Source organism: Falco rusticolus, chromosome 4, assembly GCF_015220075.1.
Source record: "Falco rusticolus isolate bFalRus1 chromosome 4, bFalRus1.pri, whole genome shotgun sequence".
NCBI lineage: Eukaryota > Metazoa > Chordata > Aves > Falconiformes > Falconidae > Falco > Falco rusticolus.
The window spans coordinates 87,548,480-87,571,115 of NC_051190.1; the positions used below are offsets into that span (position 1 = coordinate 87,548,480).

Consider the following 22,636-nt stretch of genomic DNA (forward strand, 5'->3'; position numbering starts at 1 on the left):
CTGCTCTATCCAGGCCGATACTTGAGATGACAAGGAAAGGCAATGTTGCTTCTCAGAGTGTAAAGTCTTCAGCTTTTTATTAATTGATTTTATTAATTTTAGTTTCTGTTGGATCTGTTTAACTGCTGGAGCAGGAGAGTTTATTATCTTATCTTGCACCGCTCTCAACAATCTAGTGCTCATGACAATACCTGTCCTGGTTGGCTTGACTCCTTCCATCCCTTCCCATCTCAGACTCCTTGGGAGCTTCCCATACTGAAACAACTACCTACCTGTCTATTGCTATAATTTATTTATTTATTTATTTATTTTTAGTCAGTGGCTTATCAGCAGATTTAAGGATTCTAAAACACTGCCTGAAGTACTGTGATTGCAGCACTGTCCGCAGGGTACCTGGAAAGGGGTTTGTGTGGTTGTTTGCGCGGTCTCTGGAGGCTGTATGTTTGGAAATTACACCAGACTGTGGTTTTGAGGTTATTGTTACTGCACGTTGTTGGGGCTGGGATTCAGTGGCACAGCAAAGGCCACTTAACAGCATTTCTTATTTGAAGGTGAATCATATTTCTACTGCTGGTACAGAGACATGATGCTACTAAGGCAGATTTGCAGAATAAAAATGTTCACAGCCTTTCTGAGGTAAATTTATTGGCATTATTGCAACACGGGGAGAGGCAGCCTTGATGAAAACCTTCAAACAGCCAAAGTTGCCTCTTGCTGATGGTTCTAACGCTGTGACAGTTTTGTTCTGCTACACCTGTGAATCATTTTAGGTCATTGCTGAAGATATGACCTCGCATAGCTGGCTTGTGATTCCACACAACACTCTAAATGACTGCATTTACCTATACATTGTAGCTATTGTTCTACCTCTGAGATCCTGTTTGCACTCTTACACCGCCTGCTGCAAGCATGAGCTGGGAAGCGCTTGCTGAATCTTGATAGTTGGAAGCAGTCACACTAATTTTTAAAATCTTACAACATTTTAAGATGTTTCTCATCTGAAAGAGGTGAAGAAAACAAGTAAGAAAGATGTACAGGAAAACTGTCACAATTATCTCCACATACTATGTGACAAAAAAATGTGGCCTGTATACTGCATATTGTATAATATACTGTATATTGTTTAATGTATAATATTGCATATAAAGCACAATATGTCCTAACCCTCCTGAAGGTTAGTCCAAATTGTCAGAAATACTAATTGTAGCCTCAGATATTGCCAGGAATAGATTTTATGAGGGAAGTCAAGATCTTGCTGTTGGGAAGGATGCTGCAGCAAGTCTGCGGCGTATGCGCCTTCACACTTGTCACTTCCCTGTGGTTCCTCCTGGCAGGGGCAGCTTGCAAATGCTCCTTGCAAAGCAGAAGCGGCAGCCCCTTCGCTGAAGGGTGATCTCCTTGAGCAATGGTTTATTTATGATTTATGGTATTTTACAGGATTTGCTTTCAGCTAAGAGGAAAAAGCGGCACACCAATGTCAGGAGGTTCATTCTAACTGACACGCTTAAACATCTGCAGAGCTATTTCAACACTGCAGATTCCCAGCCCGTTCTGTCATTTCCCAAGTTTTCCTTCAGCCCAGATAACAGCAGAAATCCGATGGAGTTTGTGTGCTGAGGGTTCGCCTTCAGAGGCACGCGCCACGTGTGGTGCTGTGGTCTCACACTCAGCAAAGCACCATGCCATGCAAGTGTGTGAAGTCAGTGAGAACAACCTGACAGATCAATGAAAGTACCTGTTGTTCTTGTGTGGGGCATGAGAATCTTTTTGGAGTTTCAAGTTTTGTGGTGCCTTTGACCTTTAACGATGGTGGTGATTTAATGTGCTACCGAAAGGCAGTTACTTAGGTTGAGTGTCCATGTGCCTAGAAACTTTCTGGCTCTTTACTACTGAGCAGTACAATTATTTTTAGCGAAGGAAAGGCTTCTTTAGCAGCTTCTCAGTCTGGTGTATCATGCTGGAGACGCTGATTTCCTAGAGCAATTGCTCCAGGAACACAGCTTCTAAATACCGATGAAAATCAGGAGCCGTACCATCCTCTGCACAGAGCCACGCGGAGGTGGAAAGGCAACATAAAAACACATTGTGTCTGCAGAACTGGGGTGCCCCACGGCTGTGGGTGGGCTACACAGGTGCCCCCCACCCCGACAGGCTGTGGCAGAAGTGACAAAGGCTGCGCTGTCTCCCAAGTCCCCGAGCCTCCCTGGGACCGGAACCTTCCCCGTGGGTGGGGGACAGCCCAAGGCCCCCACGGCCCGTGGGTTGGACAGACATCCCCCTCGATGTGGCTTGCGGAGGGCCGGGAGCCATGGCTGCCCTGGCAGGGACACACGTGCACGCGCACACTCACTCACACGCAAACGTGCATCCGCTTCCCACGCGTAACCCACGCACCCCCCAGCCCCCTCGCCCGGGGCATCCCCCCTGCCCGGCGCAGCCCCCCGACTTCGCGGCAGCCCGCGCCCGGGCCTCCCCCCGCCGCAGCCCCCCCCCCCCGCTCCGCGGCAGCCCCCCGCCCAGGGCTCACCCGCGGCATCGCCCCCGCCCGGCGCAGCATCCCCCCTCACGCCGCGGCAGCTCCCCGCCCGGGGCTCACCCCCCGCGGCAGCGCCCCCCGCCCGGGGCACAGCCCCCTCCCGCCCCCGCCCGTCGCAGCCCCCCCCTCCCCCGCGGCAGACCCTCGCTCGGGGCACAGCCCCCCCGCCGGGCGCAGCCCCCCCGCCCCCGCCCGGCGCAGCCCGCCCCAGCGCCGGGAGCACCCGGGGGCGGGAGCGCCGCTCCCCCCGCGCCCGCCCCCGCCACCGCCCCCGCCACCGCCCGGGGCCGGCCCGGCCGCCGCGGCATGAAGAGGAGCCTCCGCGGGGGCGGGGGCTGAGGCGGGCTCGGGCCTTGCGCGGCTGCGGAGCGGCCGCCCCATGCGGGCTGCGACCCCCGCGGCCCCTCCGCGCCGGGATGGAGGCGCCGGGCTGCCGCCGGCGGCAGCTCCCCGTCCTGCTGCTGTGGGGTAAGTGGCGGGGGGTCCTGGCGGCTGCCTCGTCCGAGGCGGCGGGACCGGCCGAGCATCCCCGCGGCGTGTGCGTGGCCCCAGCGGGCAGCGGCTTCTGCCGGGGCGTGGGGGCGAACTCGGGGCGAGGCGGCAGCTGGCCCTCCGCATCCCCCCACTTGGCAAGAGCATCCCTTGCGGAGGGAGGTTTGCTTCGGGGGTCCTTCTGGGGAGCGGGCGGGCAGGGCAGGGCTCGGGGGCTGCGGGGGGATTGCTGTGTCTCTGTGTGCCTCTTCCCCCCCCCCCCCCCTTCCCCCCCCCGGGCTCTCCGTTCGGCGCAGCATCCCCACCGCCAGCCTCCCCCCGCCGGGGGGGACCCCGAGGCACGGCACAGGGCGCGCAGCCCCCCGGCAACAACGCTCGCACCGAGTGCCGACGCCAGCGAGGCCCCCCAAACCCGCCCCGGGCGGCAAGCTTCGGCTCCCGGGAAGGGTTTCGGCTGCAGGGCAGCGGCCGCTTCCCGGTGGAGCGGTTGGGTTAGAATCCGGCGAGTTGTAGAAGTGCAGGTATCCCTCAGCTTTTAATATAAGAGTAACTCTGCTGCTAGAACTCCCCTTTTTTTACCCCTTCCCCCCACACCCCCACCCCGTCAGGTAGCTTGCCTTAGGGCGGCTGGAGTTTACGTGCTGCAGTCTAGGCAGAAGTTGCTGGGAGAGGTCAGCTCGCATCTCCTTCATTCCCCAGGGAATGCAGCGGTGTAGTTAATCCTCCATGGTCCCAGATAGTGGAGAAGAAGATCAGACCTCGTAGGTTTAGAAGGTTTATCTGAGGACTTTATAACTTTGTTTGCTATCTTTGTGCAAAACTGGTAAACACTGGACATCTTTCTATGAAAAGACCCAAAAATAAAGGGATAGTTTTGGCGATGGTGCTTAGTAGCATCACCTTTACCTGGTCTGTCAAGAGTGACATGCCAAAGGCATCAATTTTCTGATTCTCTGTGGCTTGAGGACTGCTGAAATCTTACCTTAATTGCTCAGATTTTTTGTTATTTTCCAGCTGCAAAGGATTAAAATAAATGGCCAACACCTGTCTTGCCACATAAAGGATTTGTGCGTTCTTGAACGTAGAGAAGCAGGCAGAGATCCTTTTGGGTGGTGAGGTGGCCTGATGTTACTGGGACTTTTACGAAGCAAAATTGCTTCCTGGAGACACCCCACCCCCCCCCCCCCCCCCAAAAAAAAAAAAAAAAAAAGACGTTAAGGATATCTGTTAATTGATAATGGGTTACTTTTGCTTGGAATTGGAAAGGAAAGATATAATCAAGAACTAATGAAATTAGACTAATTTCCTAGTAGAAAAGCCCTGAAAACGAAATCGAGGTTTTTATTAGGGAAAGCCTTAAGTGGTGGAAAACCAAAGTTCTTGAAGTAATACAAGCATGCTTTTCATGTCAGTTATTTTGGAAGGATTTTTACTTGACTTGAGTGTACTTTCTTCCCTTTTCCCTAATGGCGTCTTTTGATTAACCAGAGACCTGTGACCTCTCTCATTAAATTAAAACTCTGGCCAGGATCCCTCAGTGTTAGTTCCCACTGAATCCAGTGGGAAGCCTGCCTGGGTGGGGAGCGGGACAGTACTTCTGTAACCTCAGGCTGCTGCTTGCTGTGTATCTTTCTGCTGAGGGCTCTTGACACGTTCTCACTATGTAGAACCATCTGCTGTGTGTTCTCCCTTTTTAGCCAGGATGGCAAAAAAGGCAGCGTGTTTGCTCTCTGGAAGCTCAGTGGTTATAGGAGAAGTTCGATGTGCTGTAGGGGGGTGTGTGTGTGCATTGGAAGTGAAAGAATGTGTGAACTGAGGTACCTGGTACAGGGGCATGTCACCCGTACTGTTTACCTTATGAAGTGCTGATAACATCCAGAATGGGGTGAGATGGAGAGCTGGAAATGCCAGCTGTCAGGTGAAATCCTCAGTTCTTTGCTTAGCAGAGCTGTAGGTACTTAGAAGATGCCCACTTACTGCAGGATCTAAGTGCCTCAGAGATAATGATATATTTACTGTAATACCGCATGCTTTTATTTCACTTCTATGTATGGAAACTGAGGCAAGGAGAAACTTAAGGCATAAATCAAGACTTTTAACAGACTAAGTAGGTTTTCTATACAAGTTGTGGTTTTGGCATCCCTGTCCAAACGTTTGCTCCTTTATTCTTTGTATAACGCCTGCATTTCAATGATGCTATTTGTATATGAGTTGGAAGATGCTACCAGAGACAAGCTGGGTATTTTTTTGAATTCTGGAGGAATCTTTCTCAGTATATGTATGTATGCACATACAGAGAGATGATGTGATTCATATGTGGAGCAGTTTTCCTATGTAGGTTTCAAAGACTGTCTAGAGCTGGTTGCATTTCATAACGGCTGCGAAACAGCGTTAGGGAAGCTTAGCATTTTGGCCAGAGGTGAACGACTGGACACTTGGAAAGCTGGGAACAGAGCCTGGCTCCAGGCTTGCGTTCTTACTTTCTATTTTAAAGACCATACCTCACCCTGCAAATAATGAAAAAGCTGTGTATTAAAGCCTGAATTCTGCCAGGTCCTGTGCCCCCCTTGCGTGGAACATGGCATCTCTAACTCCTGGAGAGTTTGGTTTCTAATGAGGGGGGAAAAAAAGCCCCAAAAGGAAACAATTTTATTGGGTTAAAGTTTGCAGACCAAATCAAGTTTTTTCCCGTTATTTGCTTATGAATATATCATGCTGTTCTGCAGCTGCAAAGGGTGGAAGGAAGAAAAGGAAAACGGTTGTAGGAGTTCTGAATTTAATAGACCCAGGCGGGTGTGCGTGCAAAACAAATAAAGCTTTGCGAAAAGCAGAACATCAGACTTCTGAGACGGACCGAAGAGTTTTGACAAAAAACCCTGCTCTATTAAAACAGTGTTTTGCTTTCTAAAGACATGATTTCCAACGCTAGGTGAACGGAAAGGCAGGCAGCAGACCCCATGGATACCTATCCTGAAAGCAAAGTGTCAGTGTAAATGCAACCTCTGGTTCAACCTGCTGTCGGACCCAGGCATCCTCCCTACCATCCCTCACCTGGTCTGTGTCTCCCGAGTCCTTGTTCGGGAAGGTGTTGCCCTTTTCCCGAGGTGTGCAGGTACCACGGGAGGGGTCGGTGGTAAGTGCCCTTGGCAGGGCGGTGACGGCGTTGCTGTCCCAGCCCGACCGCCTGTGGTGGCAGCCAGCGGACTGCAGGGGGCAGCACCGAGCAGCAGATGCCACCGCAGCGTCCCCGGTCCCCGCGACCCGCGGGGATGGCACGCGCTGGCCCGAGGTGACTCCGGACTGGAGGTGGGAAGGAGGAAAATGGCCTTTCTGAACCTGATTTACACCGATGAGGTCCAATCCTGGTGGAACAAAGCAAGGTCTTAAAAAGATTAGTCAGGACGAGTTTGGTACAATGCTCTGGGTGATGCTCTGTTTGTGCTGAGAAAGGAATGTACTCTGAATAATTAGAAAAGGTTCCACTGAGACGTTAAAGGAATGTGCTCTGAATAGTTAGAGAAGTACTCTGAATAAGAAAAGGTTCCACTGACGATGTTAAAGTAAGGAATGTACTGTGAATAATTAGAAAAGATAGGGTGGGCACCTGAAGGAGATAAGGAGACCTTGAGTCAGGAAATCGTTGAACAAAGAGTTGAAAGGTTTACTCCACCTAGATCCCACCTATTATGAATAGAATGATTGGGTGTCAAAATCAAATGAATATGTATGTAAAGATGTTGTAACCTCTCAGGAAAACTGTATACCTGACATCACTGAAAACTTTGGAGCTAGTTTGTCTGGTGGGAATCGGCTAGCTCCCCAGTGTTGCATGAAATAAATACCTTTGCTGCTTAAAGACAAAATTAGTCTCTGGGCAGTTACTCCGTGCCGTTTTGGCATCACTGGAAACCATTCAGGTAGTAAACTCTTGCTCTTCAGTTACTAAGATGTCCCCACCTGAACAGTAGAGTTTTAAACACCTTGGAGGTCTGAGGGCTCAGCTTTTTCATTTGTTTTACTCAGACCTGTGAGGCAAACTGTCGGAGGCGGTGAAGTGAAGCTGGATGTCTATATTGAGCCCGGCAAGTTCTATAGGTGCTTTATGTGCACCTGTAGCTATAGGTGCATATATGCATAGACCACGAGATTTGAAGAAAAGGGTCTTGGGCACCGCTGGGCTGGCTCAAGGGGAACTGGGGGAGGTTTTGCCAATTCAGTTTGTGTGAACGTTGCTGCACCAGCGGTTTTTGCACCATTTGTTGTTTCAGTTTCTCCCACCTCTTTGCTGGCAACAGAGATGATTAGTGGCTTCAATTGGAGGCAAATGAAACAAATTCCTTTTTTTCTTACCAAGGACAGAAATGTGGTGAGGGGGTCCTTAACAAAGCACCATTTGCTACCACCTGCGTCTTTACTATTGAAATTAGTGCTTGACAGAGAGGTATGAAGAAAGCAAACTGTTCTCATTTAGGGCTCGTAAGGAGATTAATTTTCACAAACATAATGAAGCCTGTTTTAATTCACACCTCTTGATTTTAGTGGAAGCTGTCACATGAACCATCTCATTTTAGAATAGAAGTGTAGTATTTTGTTTTTTATGAAAACAGCCTGTGCTTTTTTTCTAAAATAAGAGTCTCTTCACAGCCAGGCTTGCATTGAGATAAGCTGGAAAATTATAAATGAAAAAAATGACATTATTTTAATGTAAGTGTATATGTACACCAGCCTAAGAGCTGCCTGGAGAAGGGTCATTTGGGAGGAAGATGTGTGTGAGTGAGGAAAGAAAGGAGTAGGAAAGCTGAACAGGAGGAAGCCTTCTTTTCCAGAAGTTTTTAGGTTTGATCTCTGTTCATATGCTTGCTTCCCTGAAACCAGTCTGAAAAAAGGAGGCAGCTTTGTTCCTCTCTAAAGGTTTTAAAAGAAAATGCGATGGCACTGTTAGAAATGGTCCGAAGGCTACAGAGGGTGCCAGCCTTCACCTTGAGAGCAGCTTGGTGTGACCTACGGTATTGGCTTGAACAAGGGGCATGCCTGCATACCAGCTGGTGGCCTCACATTGCCCCCTGGCATACGGGATTTTGTCTGCATGAAGCCAGCCTGATGGCCTGTGAAGCCAGCCTGATGGCCTTCTGCAGATGGGATGCCACTCGCTGTGCCTCTGCTCTGAGACCAGGAGACTCGATCGGAAGAGGATGATGTAATGGGCACTGCTGGGGCCCTAGCACAGCACCGGAATGACGAAAGCACATCTTGCTTGCCTCGAAGCAGATTAAGCTGATACTCAGCAAAGGACTATGCAGAAGCACCGCACCCTGCAATAAAGCATCTGTCTTATTCTTTTCACACCCTAATAAATGTGACTAATTTTCCCTTATTTTGGACAGTGCGATCTGGGGAAAAACTCTGTGGGCTGTCTGAGAAGAAATATTCTAATTCCCGTTGGCCAGTAATGACTGTCACTTCTTAGGGGAATTCAGAGTGTTGTTTCCAAGTGTTGGAAGTGACAGATTTCTTTTGCATTCCTTTCTGCTCAGAGATTGATGCTAGAGACTCTGATCTTTAAAAAAATATTCTTGCATTGTTGTTGTCACAAAATACACAGTTTGAGATTTGATAGGGTGTGCAGCTCTTGGTCTCTGTGCCCTCCTGCCTTCTGCAGAAACGAAAAGAAGGTATTGCCTTAGGGTATTGCGAAGAGATGAGGGAGATACTGGGACAGAAATAGCATCTTGTTGAGGTCATTCAAGTGCTCATCAATAAGACACAAATTCCAGGTTTCTTCCAAGACTCGGACTTTAAAGCTCTTGGACTTTAGCTTTGGCCTGTAGTCCCCTCGCTTGCTCTCTCTCTTGTGCACTGGAGCACACCTGCAGGGCTGTGAGGAAAGCGTCCTCCTGGTAGGGTGGTGTAAAGGCCACAGGTGCTTGCAGTTAGTGTCAACATCTGAAGGGACTCTGCTGTCTCTGAGGTACCCAGAGATGTTCTGCAGCTTTGGAGTGGAGTGGGGCCTTTTCTCAAAGGATATCTCAGCTTTGGCATCAGGGCTTTGCCTCTTGGTAGCCACGTGGGGCTGGGGAACGGTTTTTCTCTTCATGTTTGTTTTTGGCAAGTGGCTGAAAGCATTATGCTGCCTTACCACTTCTCTGGAGTTCATGAGCTGTTCCAGCTTTACTCCTCAAGGATCTCCAGGTATCAAGAACGTAACTTGTCCAATTTAATATTAGGTTTCTTTAAATGTATTTAGCAATGTGTGATGTACACTTCCTATGATACAGCATTAAGCCTACATGTTCAAGTGAAATAGGAAAAACGAATTTGTTTGGGCTTTCAATGAGGAGATGCTCAAAGCCAGTATTTCCATGAAGTCATTGATTGTCATACAGTATGTGTGAAATCTCTTCTATTCCTATTCAATTTTTAGAAAAGCAGGTCAGTATGTAGTTTTTTAATAAGCAAAATGCATACTTCAGGATAACTCAAAGTCTTAACATATCACACCACCCCCCCTATAACCCTATCCCCCCCCTCCCTGCCCCCCTTCCCCCAATGTATCATATTAAAAAATCATGGGAATCTCCTTACTTATTTTCAACCAGTGGACCTAGACTGGATTTGCATTCAGGGAAGTGGCACTTCACTGTTAGCTAACGTTGTTGCTGAATATGCTTCCAGGGGTACGTTTGGTGTAGGAAGTGTTCTACTGTAAGGTACTTGGTGATGCACAATGAAGTAGAGGCAGTGCTGCTGGAATAACCATTGGTTCGGTTTCTATTTAACTAGCTCTAGCGTAAACCAGAAACACCAGCAAGGTCAGAGCAATGTGAGGAAAGGTCAAAGGAAAATTAAGCTCCTCAAAATATTTGTGTTTTCCTGTCTTTCTGCATTTTAAGGTGTTGGAAAGAAATGTTAATACTTTTTTCTTGCATTTGATTAAATATTATTGATAATGGGGTGGGAATCACCCTCTGTGGGGTAACATAACATTTTAAGCCCAGTATTTTCAGTGAGTTTTAATTGAAGTGTTTTTTCTGGTGGGGCAGTAGAGAACAGGTAGAATATGCATTGCAACACCACGAGGATGTTTGATCCTGTACTGGTCTGGTGAGGATTTTGGCTGCTGTTGTATGCTGAGTATGCCTTAGACGTATTTGGGTTTTCTTTTCCTCCCAGCTACTTCATACTTTATCATGCAGTGAATTACAAAAAATCTTGTCAAAGAAGTAGAAATTGTTGGCAGAAACAGTCAAAAATAAATGCCTTCTGTAGGGAGTGGGAGATTCTCCATCACTTGCGATCTTAGTATCTACCCTGGAAATATTTATCGAGAATATTCTGTCATTTGAGTAGATGTTACTGGCTTGATACAGAAATTATTGGAAGACTTTCTTTACCTTGTATTACAAAAGGGGTAGAGCAGAATGATCCGAGAGATTCCTTCTGGCCTTAGAGTGTATTACTCCACAGGGTTTTAAAATAAAGCTGTGTAAGTTTGTGAAGAAAGGAACTGTTGACACATTGGCAAAGTGGGAGGGAGGGAAGTCCTCATTCTTCCCTACTCCTCTTTCTGCCGATTTCTTGTGTGACTCCAAAATCCCAAGGCGGCTTTTCCTCAGTCTTTAGGGGGAAAAACGGTTCATATGGCACAAAATCATGGAAAACTTAAGCCCCAGAAGAATGTCTCCGAGATGGTGAAAGCAGGCAGATTTTGGGAAACTTTTTTGCGGCTTCACTGATGGTGTTTGAACTGAACAAAACCATATGTTCTATAGATCGATGCTGAATAACCAGTGTTCAGATTATGTCTACAGTTGTATTTTAGTTCCTGGTTTTTGGGCTGAAAGGTCTGGGTATGCAGTGGCGTGGCTGGCGGTGTGTGGAGTGCTGTCTTCTCTCGGCAAGGGTGAGTTGAAGCAGTTCGCCTGCTCCGCAGGGCAGGGTTGCTGAAAAGCTCCCGTAGCAATGCAGGGGGCGTGATTTTATGCAAAACCAAACAGCCAGCTCTAATGGCACTAACTCGAGTCCCGGTGTATTGGGTTTGCCTGGGAAGGTGGTGGTGGTGGTGGGCTACTGGGGTGGCTGCTGTGAGAAGCTGCTGGAAGCTGCCCCCGTGCCCGATGGAGCCCGTGCCCGCCGGCCCCGGGGGGGACCCAGGGCTGAGCCCACCAGCCGCGGGGGCAGCGGATTTAAGGGGGGAAAATCCCCCCAAACCTGCACAACTGCAGCTGGAGAGAGGAGTGAGGAGGTGCGAGAGGCGCAGCCCGGCAGCCCCAGGGGCAGGAGGAGGCCGGGGGGAGCAGGTCCTCCCCGCAGCCCAGGGCAGAGGGTGCCCCAGGGGGGCTGTGACCAGCGGGTAGCCTGCTGGGGCAGGTTTTCTGGCAGGGCTTGTTGACCCCCTGAAGAGAAGAGCCTGGGCTGGGGCAGTGTGTGAACAGCTGCAGCCCACGGGAAGGACTTATGTTGGAGGAATTCATGGAGAACTGTCTCCCATGGGAGGGACAACGATGTGTGATGGACTGGCCGTAACCCCCGTTCCCCATCCCCCTACCCACTCTGTGGGGAGGAGGTGGAGAAATCAGGAGTGAAGCTAAGCCTGGGAAGAAGGGAGGGGTGGGGGAAAGGTGTTCTAAGATTTGGTTTTATTTCTCATTATCCTAATCTTATTTTAATTGGCCATAAATTAGATTAATTTCCCCAAGTCACGTCTGTTTTGCCCATGATAGTAGTTGGTGAGTGATCTCCCTGTTCTTATCTTGACCTGTGAGCCTCCATTAGATTTTCTCTGCCCTGCCCAGCGGAGGAGGGGGAATAATAGAGCAGCTGGGTGGGCACCTGTTGTCCAGCCAAGGTCAACCCTCCACCTCCATTTACGAAAGAGAAGTGGTGGCTGAGGAGTCAGTCACACAATAATACAGTTAGTGCTGATGCTTTTTTTAATTGTGGGACATAAATTTTTTTTGCAACTGGCTTTATGCAGGTGTTAATTTGTGTAACACCCAGAAGGAGCTTTAGCTTTATTCTCAAATTATTGAAGGCTTTCTTTATTATTTATAGGGTGAAATATTGAGAAAAAGCCTCTGTGATGAAGGTTTGGATAATGACCACAATAGGGTGGCTGTGCAGCTGGGGACCCCAGGGTATGGATCAGCCATCCCAGAGCTCAGAAATGTGCAAATCCGAAGATCTCAGGAGCCTTTTCTTCAGGGCTGGTCATGTTCACTGTTTCAACCTAGCTCCACAAATAGGCATGAATGATTTCTTCTTCACACCCTAGCAATTCTCATAATCTGGGAAGAAATAGAGTTTTTCTGTACAATGTTTACTTTTTTTGGTTTTCCATACTTGTGAACTGGCATAGTTCAAGCATAGTCTTTGTTTTCCTATGTAAATGTGAGCGCTGCTGATGTGCGGTTACTGAAATGTCTTTTGGTCTTGGGCTGGTTGAAAAAGCAAGGTCAGACATACTACCCTCTTCTTAAATTTCCTTAATCAAATACTGACATGAAAGAAAAACAGGGTAGAGATTATTAACGGTGGTAAAGAAAACTTAAAGTAACAAGACGTTTGCGCTCCTCTGAGGTTCAGTTCTGTTCCTCAGATCCACTGAGAGTCAGGATTTACTCTAGGATCAGCCTAAGTAATTTCCTATACCAGAGTCTGATGCTGTGCAGTTTCCTATGTGGATATCCATCCAGGGAAAGTCACGGTGTGCAGGGATCATGCTGCCATGCAACAGCTGGCAAGGTTCTGTTTTCTGTGTTTATTCCTTGGACCAAGGATGCTGTTGTGAAGAGCAATGCACACTTATGACGAGCAGGTACTTATATAGTAGTGTAAGTAAGCAAGTGAGGCTCTGAGGTTTTGTTAGCTTTTGATTGCTCTTGTGAGTTTGTCATGGCAGTGTGTCATTTGAAATATTATGTGATCATGTAGTTGAATATCCAGAGCTACGGAGCACTGGTAGGCAAGCTGGGCTACAGAAGAAAAACAACCCATATGTGAAGGGTCAGGGCAACTTACTGTTTCATGGTAGGCATAGAAATCACTGAAAACATGACTACACTGAAATTACGCTGATGCAATGCCTCAACATAGTATGTAACAGCATTAGGAGTCTGTGAGAGGAGTACAGGCAGCATCGAGAGAAGGTGGATGTGCAGGGTGGGGACTGTTGTCTGGTCAGAAAAGGAAAATACCATTTTCCCAGGCCGTCTGTGATGGCAGTATCTTGATTTAAATGCTCTGCCTGTCAAAAGGAAGAAGAAACTTTTAATGTCTTCAAGTATCCCATGGGTTTAAACACTTCCTCAGGAGGGAGTGTGCTGTGACCCTCGTCTGTGAAACCTTCATGGGTCATTTCCCTTTGCCAAGTTTATTAAAAAAAAAAAAAATCACGTCTCTTTCAGGCTTCTCCACAGGAGCAGATTATAGTCCTTATTTGCCTCAGGGGACTGGTGTTTGACAGTCATTCACAGGTAGATAGGTATAGAGTAAAGTCAGTATTGTGCTGACCTGACGTTTCCTGATTATAGGGAAACCTTATGTCACATCACATTTTCTCTTCTGCTTTCCTGCCTTTTTGACTAGTGACAGGCAGCTGGGTTACGATAATAAGCGCCCATTAGCTCAGATATGTGCTTCCAGGTGATCAGGTGGTGGTGTCACACTGAGGTCCTGGATGTGGGTGACATCTTCGGGGGCTGTCACAGTTCTTCTGTGGATTGGGGGGGGTGTGTGTGTGTGTCACAGTAACTGCCAGCTGTCTGGCCTTTTGGGAGGAATAAATCTGAACTGTGCTGCCTCATTTATTGCTGCACCTTTCCCATAAACTGCACAGTGGATGCATTTCATCATTATCTTTTAGGCAGAGGGTTCATCATGTTTTTCAGTTGGTTTGGTGAACATTTTCTGAGAGAAGGTGGTAGCAGTGAGACAGCGGTCCTGGCGTCAGACTGCTGGGTCACCGTGCAGTCAGCATGATGCTGGGTCCTGCTGGTGACCTTAGACAAATTCCTTGCTGGTTCTGTCATTATTTCTGCAGATGATGTGAAATGGAGACCACAGCAGCAGTACCTCACCAGGCTGTAATGAACCTGAAGAAGTGTAGGTTGTTTAGGGGATGAAAAAAGATTTTTACTTCCCCTTGCTAGAAGCGTATTTATCTGTAATCCTAAATTATTAAGAGCTATGATCTGGTTGGTTTAGAGGTTATACGTCTGTGTGACAACTGCTGTATCCCAAGACCCAGAAGGCCAGGTCTCACAGGTGGAAATGAGGATCACGAAGACTTTGGAAGGCCTGTAGATACATCCTGAATAACAATCTTTTTCCTAATGTCCTGGAGAACATGTACAGAAGTGAATTCAGTGAATTTTTGTTTGTTAGGAAAGTTGTTCTGCTCATTTCTTCTGGCTGTAGGCTTTAGCACCACCTGGGCAGTGTAGTCCTCTGGAATGTTCCTCCAGCCACTGTCAATCAGATCGTGGTCCCTGTATTGTTGCTGAATGTCATCTTGAATCAGTTCCTAATGCCACAAATCTCGTTCTACTCTAGAAGCAAATGGACTCCTCTTATTCTTCAGTTTCACTCTCTGGAAGCATGGATCTTGAGTTGGGATTTCTGTCAAGGATCGCGTTTGTCTATGCCACCCTCTTAGAAGGGTTTGAAGAGAGTTTGCTTCAAACAATTGATTCTGTTGCTGGAATATTTGGTTTGTTGTCTATCTGAAAGTCAGTGTCTGTAAAAAAATTTTTTTTTTATTTCAGTTACACTATGCTTCATGAAAAACATAATGGGACAGAAAAGAGATGAAGAGAACATTACATAACATTACAGGTTGAATTACAAAACTTCCATTCCAATACAGATCTTAACATTTGGTTGATTGCCAAGTAATCCCCTCCTTAAGTCTGTCATTTAACTGGTATGGTTTATTTAAATATTTAATTAATAAATAATTAAAAAACAATTACAAATACTGGTCATATATTTATTTAAATAAAACATACTGGTTTCAAAGTAGCAGAAAATCCATTCAACACCTCTGGAAGTAGACATAGGTTGTTCAGAAGTTGTGAAGCATTATTTATGTGCTGCCAGCAGGGATTTAAGAATCCTTCACAAAGGAATGTAAAGGACAATAATTTGTATTCCTGCTCTGAAAAATTCCCAGTTGAAGTATGAGTTCAGAATAATTGTCACATTTCTTTGCAGTCACTAGAAAGCTGGGGAACTCTGAACCAACATGAGACTGAACAGTTGATGCCCTCAGTAATGCTCCCTGTTGATTTGCACTGACAAAATGAAAAAGCTTAAATTGCTTCTTTTCATGCTTTTCTTGTTCTGCAGGAAGAAGACTCTAATGCCCAAAATTGTTAACTGTCTGAAATTACCTTACCAATTCCAGAGCAATAATGTAATGTTTCAAACTGTGATAAAGTACAGCACTGAACTGCACTTTTAGTTTTGAATATTACATTTCCATGGCTAATAGATGTTTTCCATACCGTGGACACAATGGGGGGAAAAAAACAAAGGTGTTAAAAAGGATTCAGCATCGAAGCAGGGGATAATGGGATGCTGACTTCCACATTACGCTAGCTCTCTACATAACTTCTTGAACACAGGGACAGATCAATCCACCCTGCCAACAGGTTTACCTTGCTCCTGCCCATTCACATGCTGAGGTATGTTTTTTCTGGGTCAATTTTGGATGCAAGTGTAACACTTCTTTCAAGTACTATATTTATTGCAAGCTTCTGTTTATTCCTGGCATCCTTCCTTTGTGTTGAGTTCCTGTCATTGCCCGGCTCCGTGAACTTCAGTTACTTCATTTCCTCAGCTGCTTTCACACTATGTGGTGATGTTCTTGCGTCCTGCCCCTGTCCCCCCTCCCCATCCCACTCCTCTTAAAAAGAAAAGTGTCAAAGGGACTGTGTTAGTAGCTGAGAACAAAAGATGACCTTCTGAGCCTTATGTATTGTAGAAAGGGATATTTAAGGACTGGCAGGTGGGACTTTAGTTTTTGTACCAAAAGCATGATTTTTCCTTTCTGTGCTTTTATAACAGCCTGCAGACTTGAAGCGATACAATCATTCCTGTTAGCTTGCTCTGTGATGGTGGGCCATCTCAGAAAAGTGTTTAATTTTCCCTGTAAATATACATTTCGTGGTGTAGCAGGTAGGGGTCTCCATCTGGACTAGTTTTTGAATCTGTTTTGTTAAGCACAGGTGGAGGGCTGTGCTTTGGCTGCCGCTTGCTGACCTACTGTCAGGACCCTCAGTGCATTAAGAGCACCCTGAACAGCCCAGCCCCACTGAGTGCCCCCCTGCCTGGGTTCCCATTGTGCCCCGAGCCACACCGTAAGCTGTCCTGGCTTGCTGGCTGTTTCCCTGTATGTGCTCTGGACCTACCAACTGGGCCAACACGTCTCCCATCCCATCTCTGGTCCCATCTCCTGCTGCTGCTGCCTGCCCTCCCCGATTCATCCCCTGCCACGCTGGAGCCAGCGGTAAAGCCTGTTTCCCACCCATGGCCCTGCCTGCCTTGGGTTACAGTGCTGGGGTCGCCCCAGCTCATCACCAAATTTACTTTTCCCCCCCGAGTGCGTTTCAGACATTTTCATAGGCAAAATATAAACTTCTGCTATCTATAGAGCATTTTCATGTTATATTATCACTTTATTATCTCTCTTGAGGGTTTAACTACCTGGTGTAATTAGCTGGAATAAGAATTGGGCTCAGAGAAGTAATTTCTCATTTAAGGAATAACCTGGAGCTGCAGTTGTAGGGCTACGAGTTTGGCCTGCAAGGACAGTAAGCATAAAGGCTTGGATCCTTAAGCAGAGGATGCAGCAGAGGAAGGACCAGCCAGCTCCCTATGGCACTTGATGAAGGTGTCTTGTGTGCTGTTGAGAAATACGTTGCTTCAAGCTTCTAGAGCCCTGTAAGAAGTGATCTGTGTTAAGACTTGTCTCCTGAGTTAACTACCTGTCCACATGTGAGGCCGTGGCACTGCAGGTGGTAAATCTGTTCTAGTAACTCAGTTATCATGTCTGGTAAGTCAACATATGTCTGTCAGCTCCTCAGCGGGCTGAGATGCTCAAAACCCAATGGGTGCCCTTCTGTGCTAGCTAAGGGATCAGCCCCTTTGCTCCAAACGGCTGGTGTAGCAAACCTTGGCTTTTAGCTGCACGGCCAGAAATGGCAAGTTCTTTGATCTGTTTCTCTTACGTTTGGGGGCAGTTTCTGCACTCCCAGCTCCCTGGCCATATCCTTACTGGATCCGCCCGTGGCCCTTCTGCCAGTAGAGTGGTCAAGTGGGTGATACCAAACTGTGTGCCCCAATGGGATGCAAAACTGGAACAGAGAGAAGTGCTTTGTGTGCCTTTGAGAAATGCTTACGAGCAGTATTTGGCTGAAGCTGAGTATAGAGATTGTGCAGGGAAAAAAGGGGGTTTGATGAAATAGATTTGAAGAAACTTTTTTGTCTTACAGTCCTATTATTCAGAACAGGAAAGCCCAAACCTTCGTGGGGACCTTTGTGGGCTTTTCCATCAAGTTGCAGGATTGCTCAGCCTTTTCAGAGTCTGAGGTGTCATAGACACATACGTTTGACCTGCCCCCCATAGAGGGCTTGTAGAGGAGTCTTTGGAAGGCAGCCACGTGATGCTTGTGTCGGTTCATCTTTTCCTTTTGTATTCATACAGGCCTTAGTAAAATGAGGCTCTTGTGCTCGTAAATGGCCAGGAAGACACGTAAAGAAACCCTTCCCCAGTTGTAACCAGTGTTGTGCTGTTGCAGTAGGATGCCTCTTGGCATTGTGTCAGAGCATGGGGGATTTCCATGGGAGCTGCTTATGCATTAGATACCCTGAAGTGTCTGTGCATTCCTGCCAGAAAACCTGTAATGGTATAACTTGGGTTTTACATAAGATTGGTGAATATAACGATCTTTAATACCACCTACGCAACGGGTACCTTGATGTAACATTTAAATACCTGGAGAAATGTTGGTGTACACTTCAGTAAGATCGATTTGTTCAGTATTTAAGATCAGATTTATAAAAGAAATGTGGGTAAGGAGATTTGGTCGGTATGGCAAAATGACGTTAATGGAGTATTAATCTCTCTCCTGTGTTTCCAATAAATCATTGGTGACTCTGGAGCAGCAGTTGCCATGTCAAACTTTGGTTTTAATTGCTTTCATGAACTGTATGGCAGAGCAGTTCTTGCACAGTTACGTGCCACTGTCAATAAAGCTTAAGATTCTGCAGAGACACAGGTGTTTAGTGCATAATTTCCAATATAGATCTGATGTCCTGACATATAGTTAAAGATTACATGATGGTAATTGGCAGGATTTTCTTGAAAAAGATGTGTAGAAGCAGGGTCTTGAGGTTTAATCTGAGCAGGTTAAATCTGAGGTCATTATATGTTTTTTTTTCTTATGAAAATTATGATTGATAAAAATATGGTTTTGAATCAGGCTTCAGAAATTTTGAAGAATATACATAGGATTACAGTGCTGTAATGGCTGGTGAAAAACTGCATGCAGTGGTCAGGTAAAACAAGAATTATTTGATGCCTGTATTCTGAGAAAGTATTGGAGCTGCTTAAAAGTCTTGCTATCCTGTCAGGAACTGCAGTATCCTGAAGAAATGTTCAGGCAAGGGAAAATAATAATCTAGCATTTCCCTCTTATATACCCACACAAGGTTTTCAGAATTATTCTTATTCCTCCTTTGGAGGAACGTGCAGTAGGAAGAACACACAGCAATTCATATGCTGCTTCAGGTTTATGAAGTAGTTGTGATGCAAAGACTTGCAGTGCTACTTTTTAGCTTCTGGAAAAAACTACCAGTGAATAATATAGCAGAAGAATAAACACTGAGAAATATTTATCCATTTCACAGAAAAACAGAAGTGTATACAAATTATAGGACACTTATTGCTGTAAATCCCATTATGAATTCCCTTTTTAATGTCAGAAGAATGTCTTGTTTACAAAAGGAGAATAGAAAGTAGATAATAAAAGACTGCAGTGAAGGTTCAGGATCAGATTTTTTTTTTTTTCATAGACATGATTTTGAAGTAGGTTGTTAATAAAAAAATGTTTTTTTCTTGGTTTTCTTATTTCTATTACTTTATTCTATTGTGTTCATATTTTCTTCTTCTTTCCAAAGGCTTTTCAAAGCTATTTTTCTCCATCTTTCATTTGATGGTGCTTTCCTTCACCTCTTGCTCTGGCTGCAAGCTGGTTGGGCCCTTCGCATCTGATTGCAGTAATGCTAGGGGCAATCATACATGCTGCTACAGTTTATGGAGAAAATAAAAGTTAAAGGCCATTGCTGTGGTCCAGTATTAACATGATTTAACCTGCAGGCAACTGGTACAGTTAAACTGAACCTCATTTTCCCTCCCTTAAATTTTGGTGCAGGTAGGAGTGTATGGCAAGTGTTTATTTAGGGATCATGACAACATGTTCCAACACTGTGACCCGCTTTGCTTCCCCTGTGTCTCTTCTAATGAGATGTGATGGCATCAGCCTTTCAAGAAATAAGATGAGGTTACCCCTTCTTAAAATTGCTGCTGGAAGGGACATACTTTTTGTGTAAACTAGCACAGCCAACAGGCTCTAGTCTCCTAATTAAATCTTTGTTATGAGTTGAATATCTAGGAGTAAAGAAAACAAGGAGAAGGTGGGTATGATAGCACGTAGTGGTCTCTGTTGTTTTACCCTTCTCTAAAGGTATTGGGAGTCTTTTCGTTGAGGAAAGGTACAAAATATCCCGTGTTATTTTGTTATGAGCAGATCAGAAAATGCAAAAAGTACATTTTCCTGTGAGCAGGGGAATTTGTGAGCATGCACCTGTGAGCCTTCATTTGGTACCTGGTTTATCACAGCTGCCCTGCTTGGCGCTGGGGTCACAAAACCTCTTGTCTATAAAACATGGATGCATCATTTTCTCTTACTGCTTCTGTCTGGTTGTAAATCCTGTTTTATTTGCCTCACCGTGGTCTCATGAGGATTACTGCAGCAATAACTATGAAGGCTCTAGAGATCGGCAATAGGAATTGATAGAATAAGAACTGGAGGTGCAGTCTGTGGTCCTCAGGGCGAGCATCTGTGCGTCTAGACTGTTTCCTCAGAATGGGTGGATTTGGCTTCCTCATATAGGATGTGCTTTTAATTTGATCTTCAGTTTTCTGCAGTTGATAAGACACATTTTCAAGTGAGGGTTAAAGAAAAACCTACCCAGTGATTCAAGTGTATTTACTAGTATAACAGCTAATAGCCTGGAAAGAAAAGCGTTCTATTTGTGAAAGAGATTGCAGCAATCGGAGTGTATAATGGAATTTCAGCTCTGTGTGTTTGGATGCCACACAATTTTCTGATACATGTTTCAGTACGCTCTGGCTCGTTAGTAACTGAGACAGACATTAATACTTGTCTGGATGAAAAATACGTGCCTTAGGAGGGTCTGAATTCTTAGTTGTGTGTATGCAACAATTTGCACTTAACTCAGTTGAGAGCTTGGTGTATCTCAATGACGGCACAGTCTAGATCAATATGATTGAGACTGACATTCTGCTACGTGTATCACGATTCATTTTACTGGATTGATGTGTAGGGTATAAACAAGGGGTAGGGGGCACCCATCTGTGTGAAATTACTCATTTCATTTCTGATGCAAGCGTAACACTATAAAGATTTGTCAGCATTTTTAAATTTTTTTTCAGTGGGACACCAGAAATAATTGAAGCCACATCCATCTTAGCTGTATTTGCAAAATCCTAAGTGTGGCTGGAGCTGTGTGAACACAGTGGTCTTCTGTTAATTGAAGCCATCTGGATGTACTGCAGATAGCTGATCAGAAGAGTCCTTTTGTTGGCATAGTCTCTGTTTCCGTTTGGATGCTCTTGTGGCACACCTGTGTCAGCGTAACATCCACATGAGAAGGTTTTGAACGTGATGTTTTTCAAAATGCATGACTTCACTGTGTAAAAGGCGAAGACCACTAAATACAGCATTACATTTCTAAATTAATGGAGTACACACTTATAATTTTGTGCTCACTTCATTTTAATAGCAAAAGGATTATTTTTTTTTTTCCCCTCTGCACTTTAGAATGTTCAGTTCACCTACATTTTGAGCAAATGGGTTATTTTCTCCAACTTTTTAACTCTCAGGAAGCATAAAGTAAAAATTTCCCTGTCCCTAATCCTTAATGTTGTGAGCTACAGGAAAGAGTGGTGTGGACAGACCCATAACAACTCTGTATGACTCAGCCATTTAAAGGATAGATAAAAAAGGATTTGAAAACATAATGTTCTCTAAATGTTGGTTTTTCCGTTCAGACACACTCTTTTAAAACTGAAACTAATGTTCAATTGAACATTTTGAGTATTCTGTTGAAACCTAAATTATGTTCAAGTTTGCTTGTATCTGCGCTAATTCTTTTATATAATAGTATGGAGTTATCTAACTCATCTCTCTCTTTTTTTCCCCTCCTGCTAGTTAATGGTCTAATGACGCTTGGATTCACAGGTGAGCTTTACTTCTACAATTCAGACTTCTTTTTCTGTTTTGTTAATGGCAGTCATTTGAGAAGGGCTTCCACCCTATCTCATTGCAATTAGTCAACTGTCACATATTTTTTACAACTGGTCTTGTCCATTGGCATGCATGAACGGAGAGTGTTGTAGTGTTTTGTAAAGGTCAGTCTCAATAGTGGTGGTAAAATTGTAAAATTATTTATAATTTTGAACCCCTTTGGCCAGGGATTTAGACAGAAACTCTTGTGTCATCAGATTGTTCCTGTCGTATGACTCTATCAGAGCTCTTTCTATAACTGCAAAATACTAAAGTTCTAAAGAGAGGCAACCAAAACCACCAAGGCCATGGAAAATCCATTTAAACACACTGCTGGGAAGGGGCTGGAGTAAATTGTCAGTACACATGACGTAATGGAGGAGAAACTTGTATTCTGTTGGATTTATAGGGTAGTAAATCAAGTGATAGCTGGCTGTTTAGACTACCCTGCCAGGGAAGGCAGCTTTGCTTAACTTTTGTGAAAGCATCCGCGCAGGATTTAAGTTGCCAGCTATGCAGTTTTCATATCTGGTTTTTAATTCTGTGGAGTTTTAGCATTCATCTGCAGATCTGGCTGTGGAAAGTGTAACTTACAGCTGCTATGGCTGCCAGATGAATTGGTGGGAGCTCTTAAATAGGCAGGGTCCACACGGTCGTATTAACTTCCCAAGGGCAAAATTACGCTGCTCCCACTTCATAACTTTCACCATTTATATCACTGGTGATTAATTGTAGTTCTGATTTTTTTTTTTTTTTTTCTGACATGAGTGAAGGCTTAGCATCAGCTTGAAGAGCTCTGTCAGTCAGACATGATGGAGGAGGAAGAGTCCGGTCCCAGTGAGCCTGGAGATGTTCAGGGTCTGTGTGAAATGGTAATGTTAGGGCCTTGTAGGCTGTCCAGTTGTAGGCCTGCTGCTCTTGGGAAGCAGGTGAAAGCAAAGTATTTCTTCCATCAGCTGTGATGACCATCTCTTGTTTGGCAGGTGGCATCACTGAGTGGGTGACCTCCCCCTAAGCA

General features: G+C 45.5%; 1 protein-coding gene across 3 annotated transcripts in view; it reads left to right on the plus strand.

The window, feature by feature from the left end:
• The window catches only part of RAMP3 (receptor activity modifying protein 3), a 61,493-nt gene that overhangs the window by 2,996 nt on the left and 35,861 nt on the right, over positions 1–22,636 (plus strand). The window contains exons 1-2 of one of the 3 annotated variants that reach the window (XM_037385886.1): positions 2,846–3,004; positions 21,544–21,573. In XM_037385886.1, coding sequence (XP_037241783.1) covers positions 2,953–3,004; positions 21,544–21,573 — 82 coding nt within the window. In that variant the 5' untranslated portion in view covers positions 2,846–2,952. Of the gene's footprint in view, positions 1–2,844; positions 3,005–21,543; positions 21,574–22,636 lie in introns of those variants that run through there. The other 2 variants (XM_037385885.1, XM_037385887.1) reach the window with 2 other exon arrangements.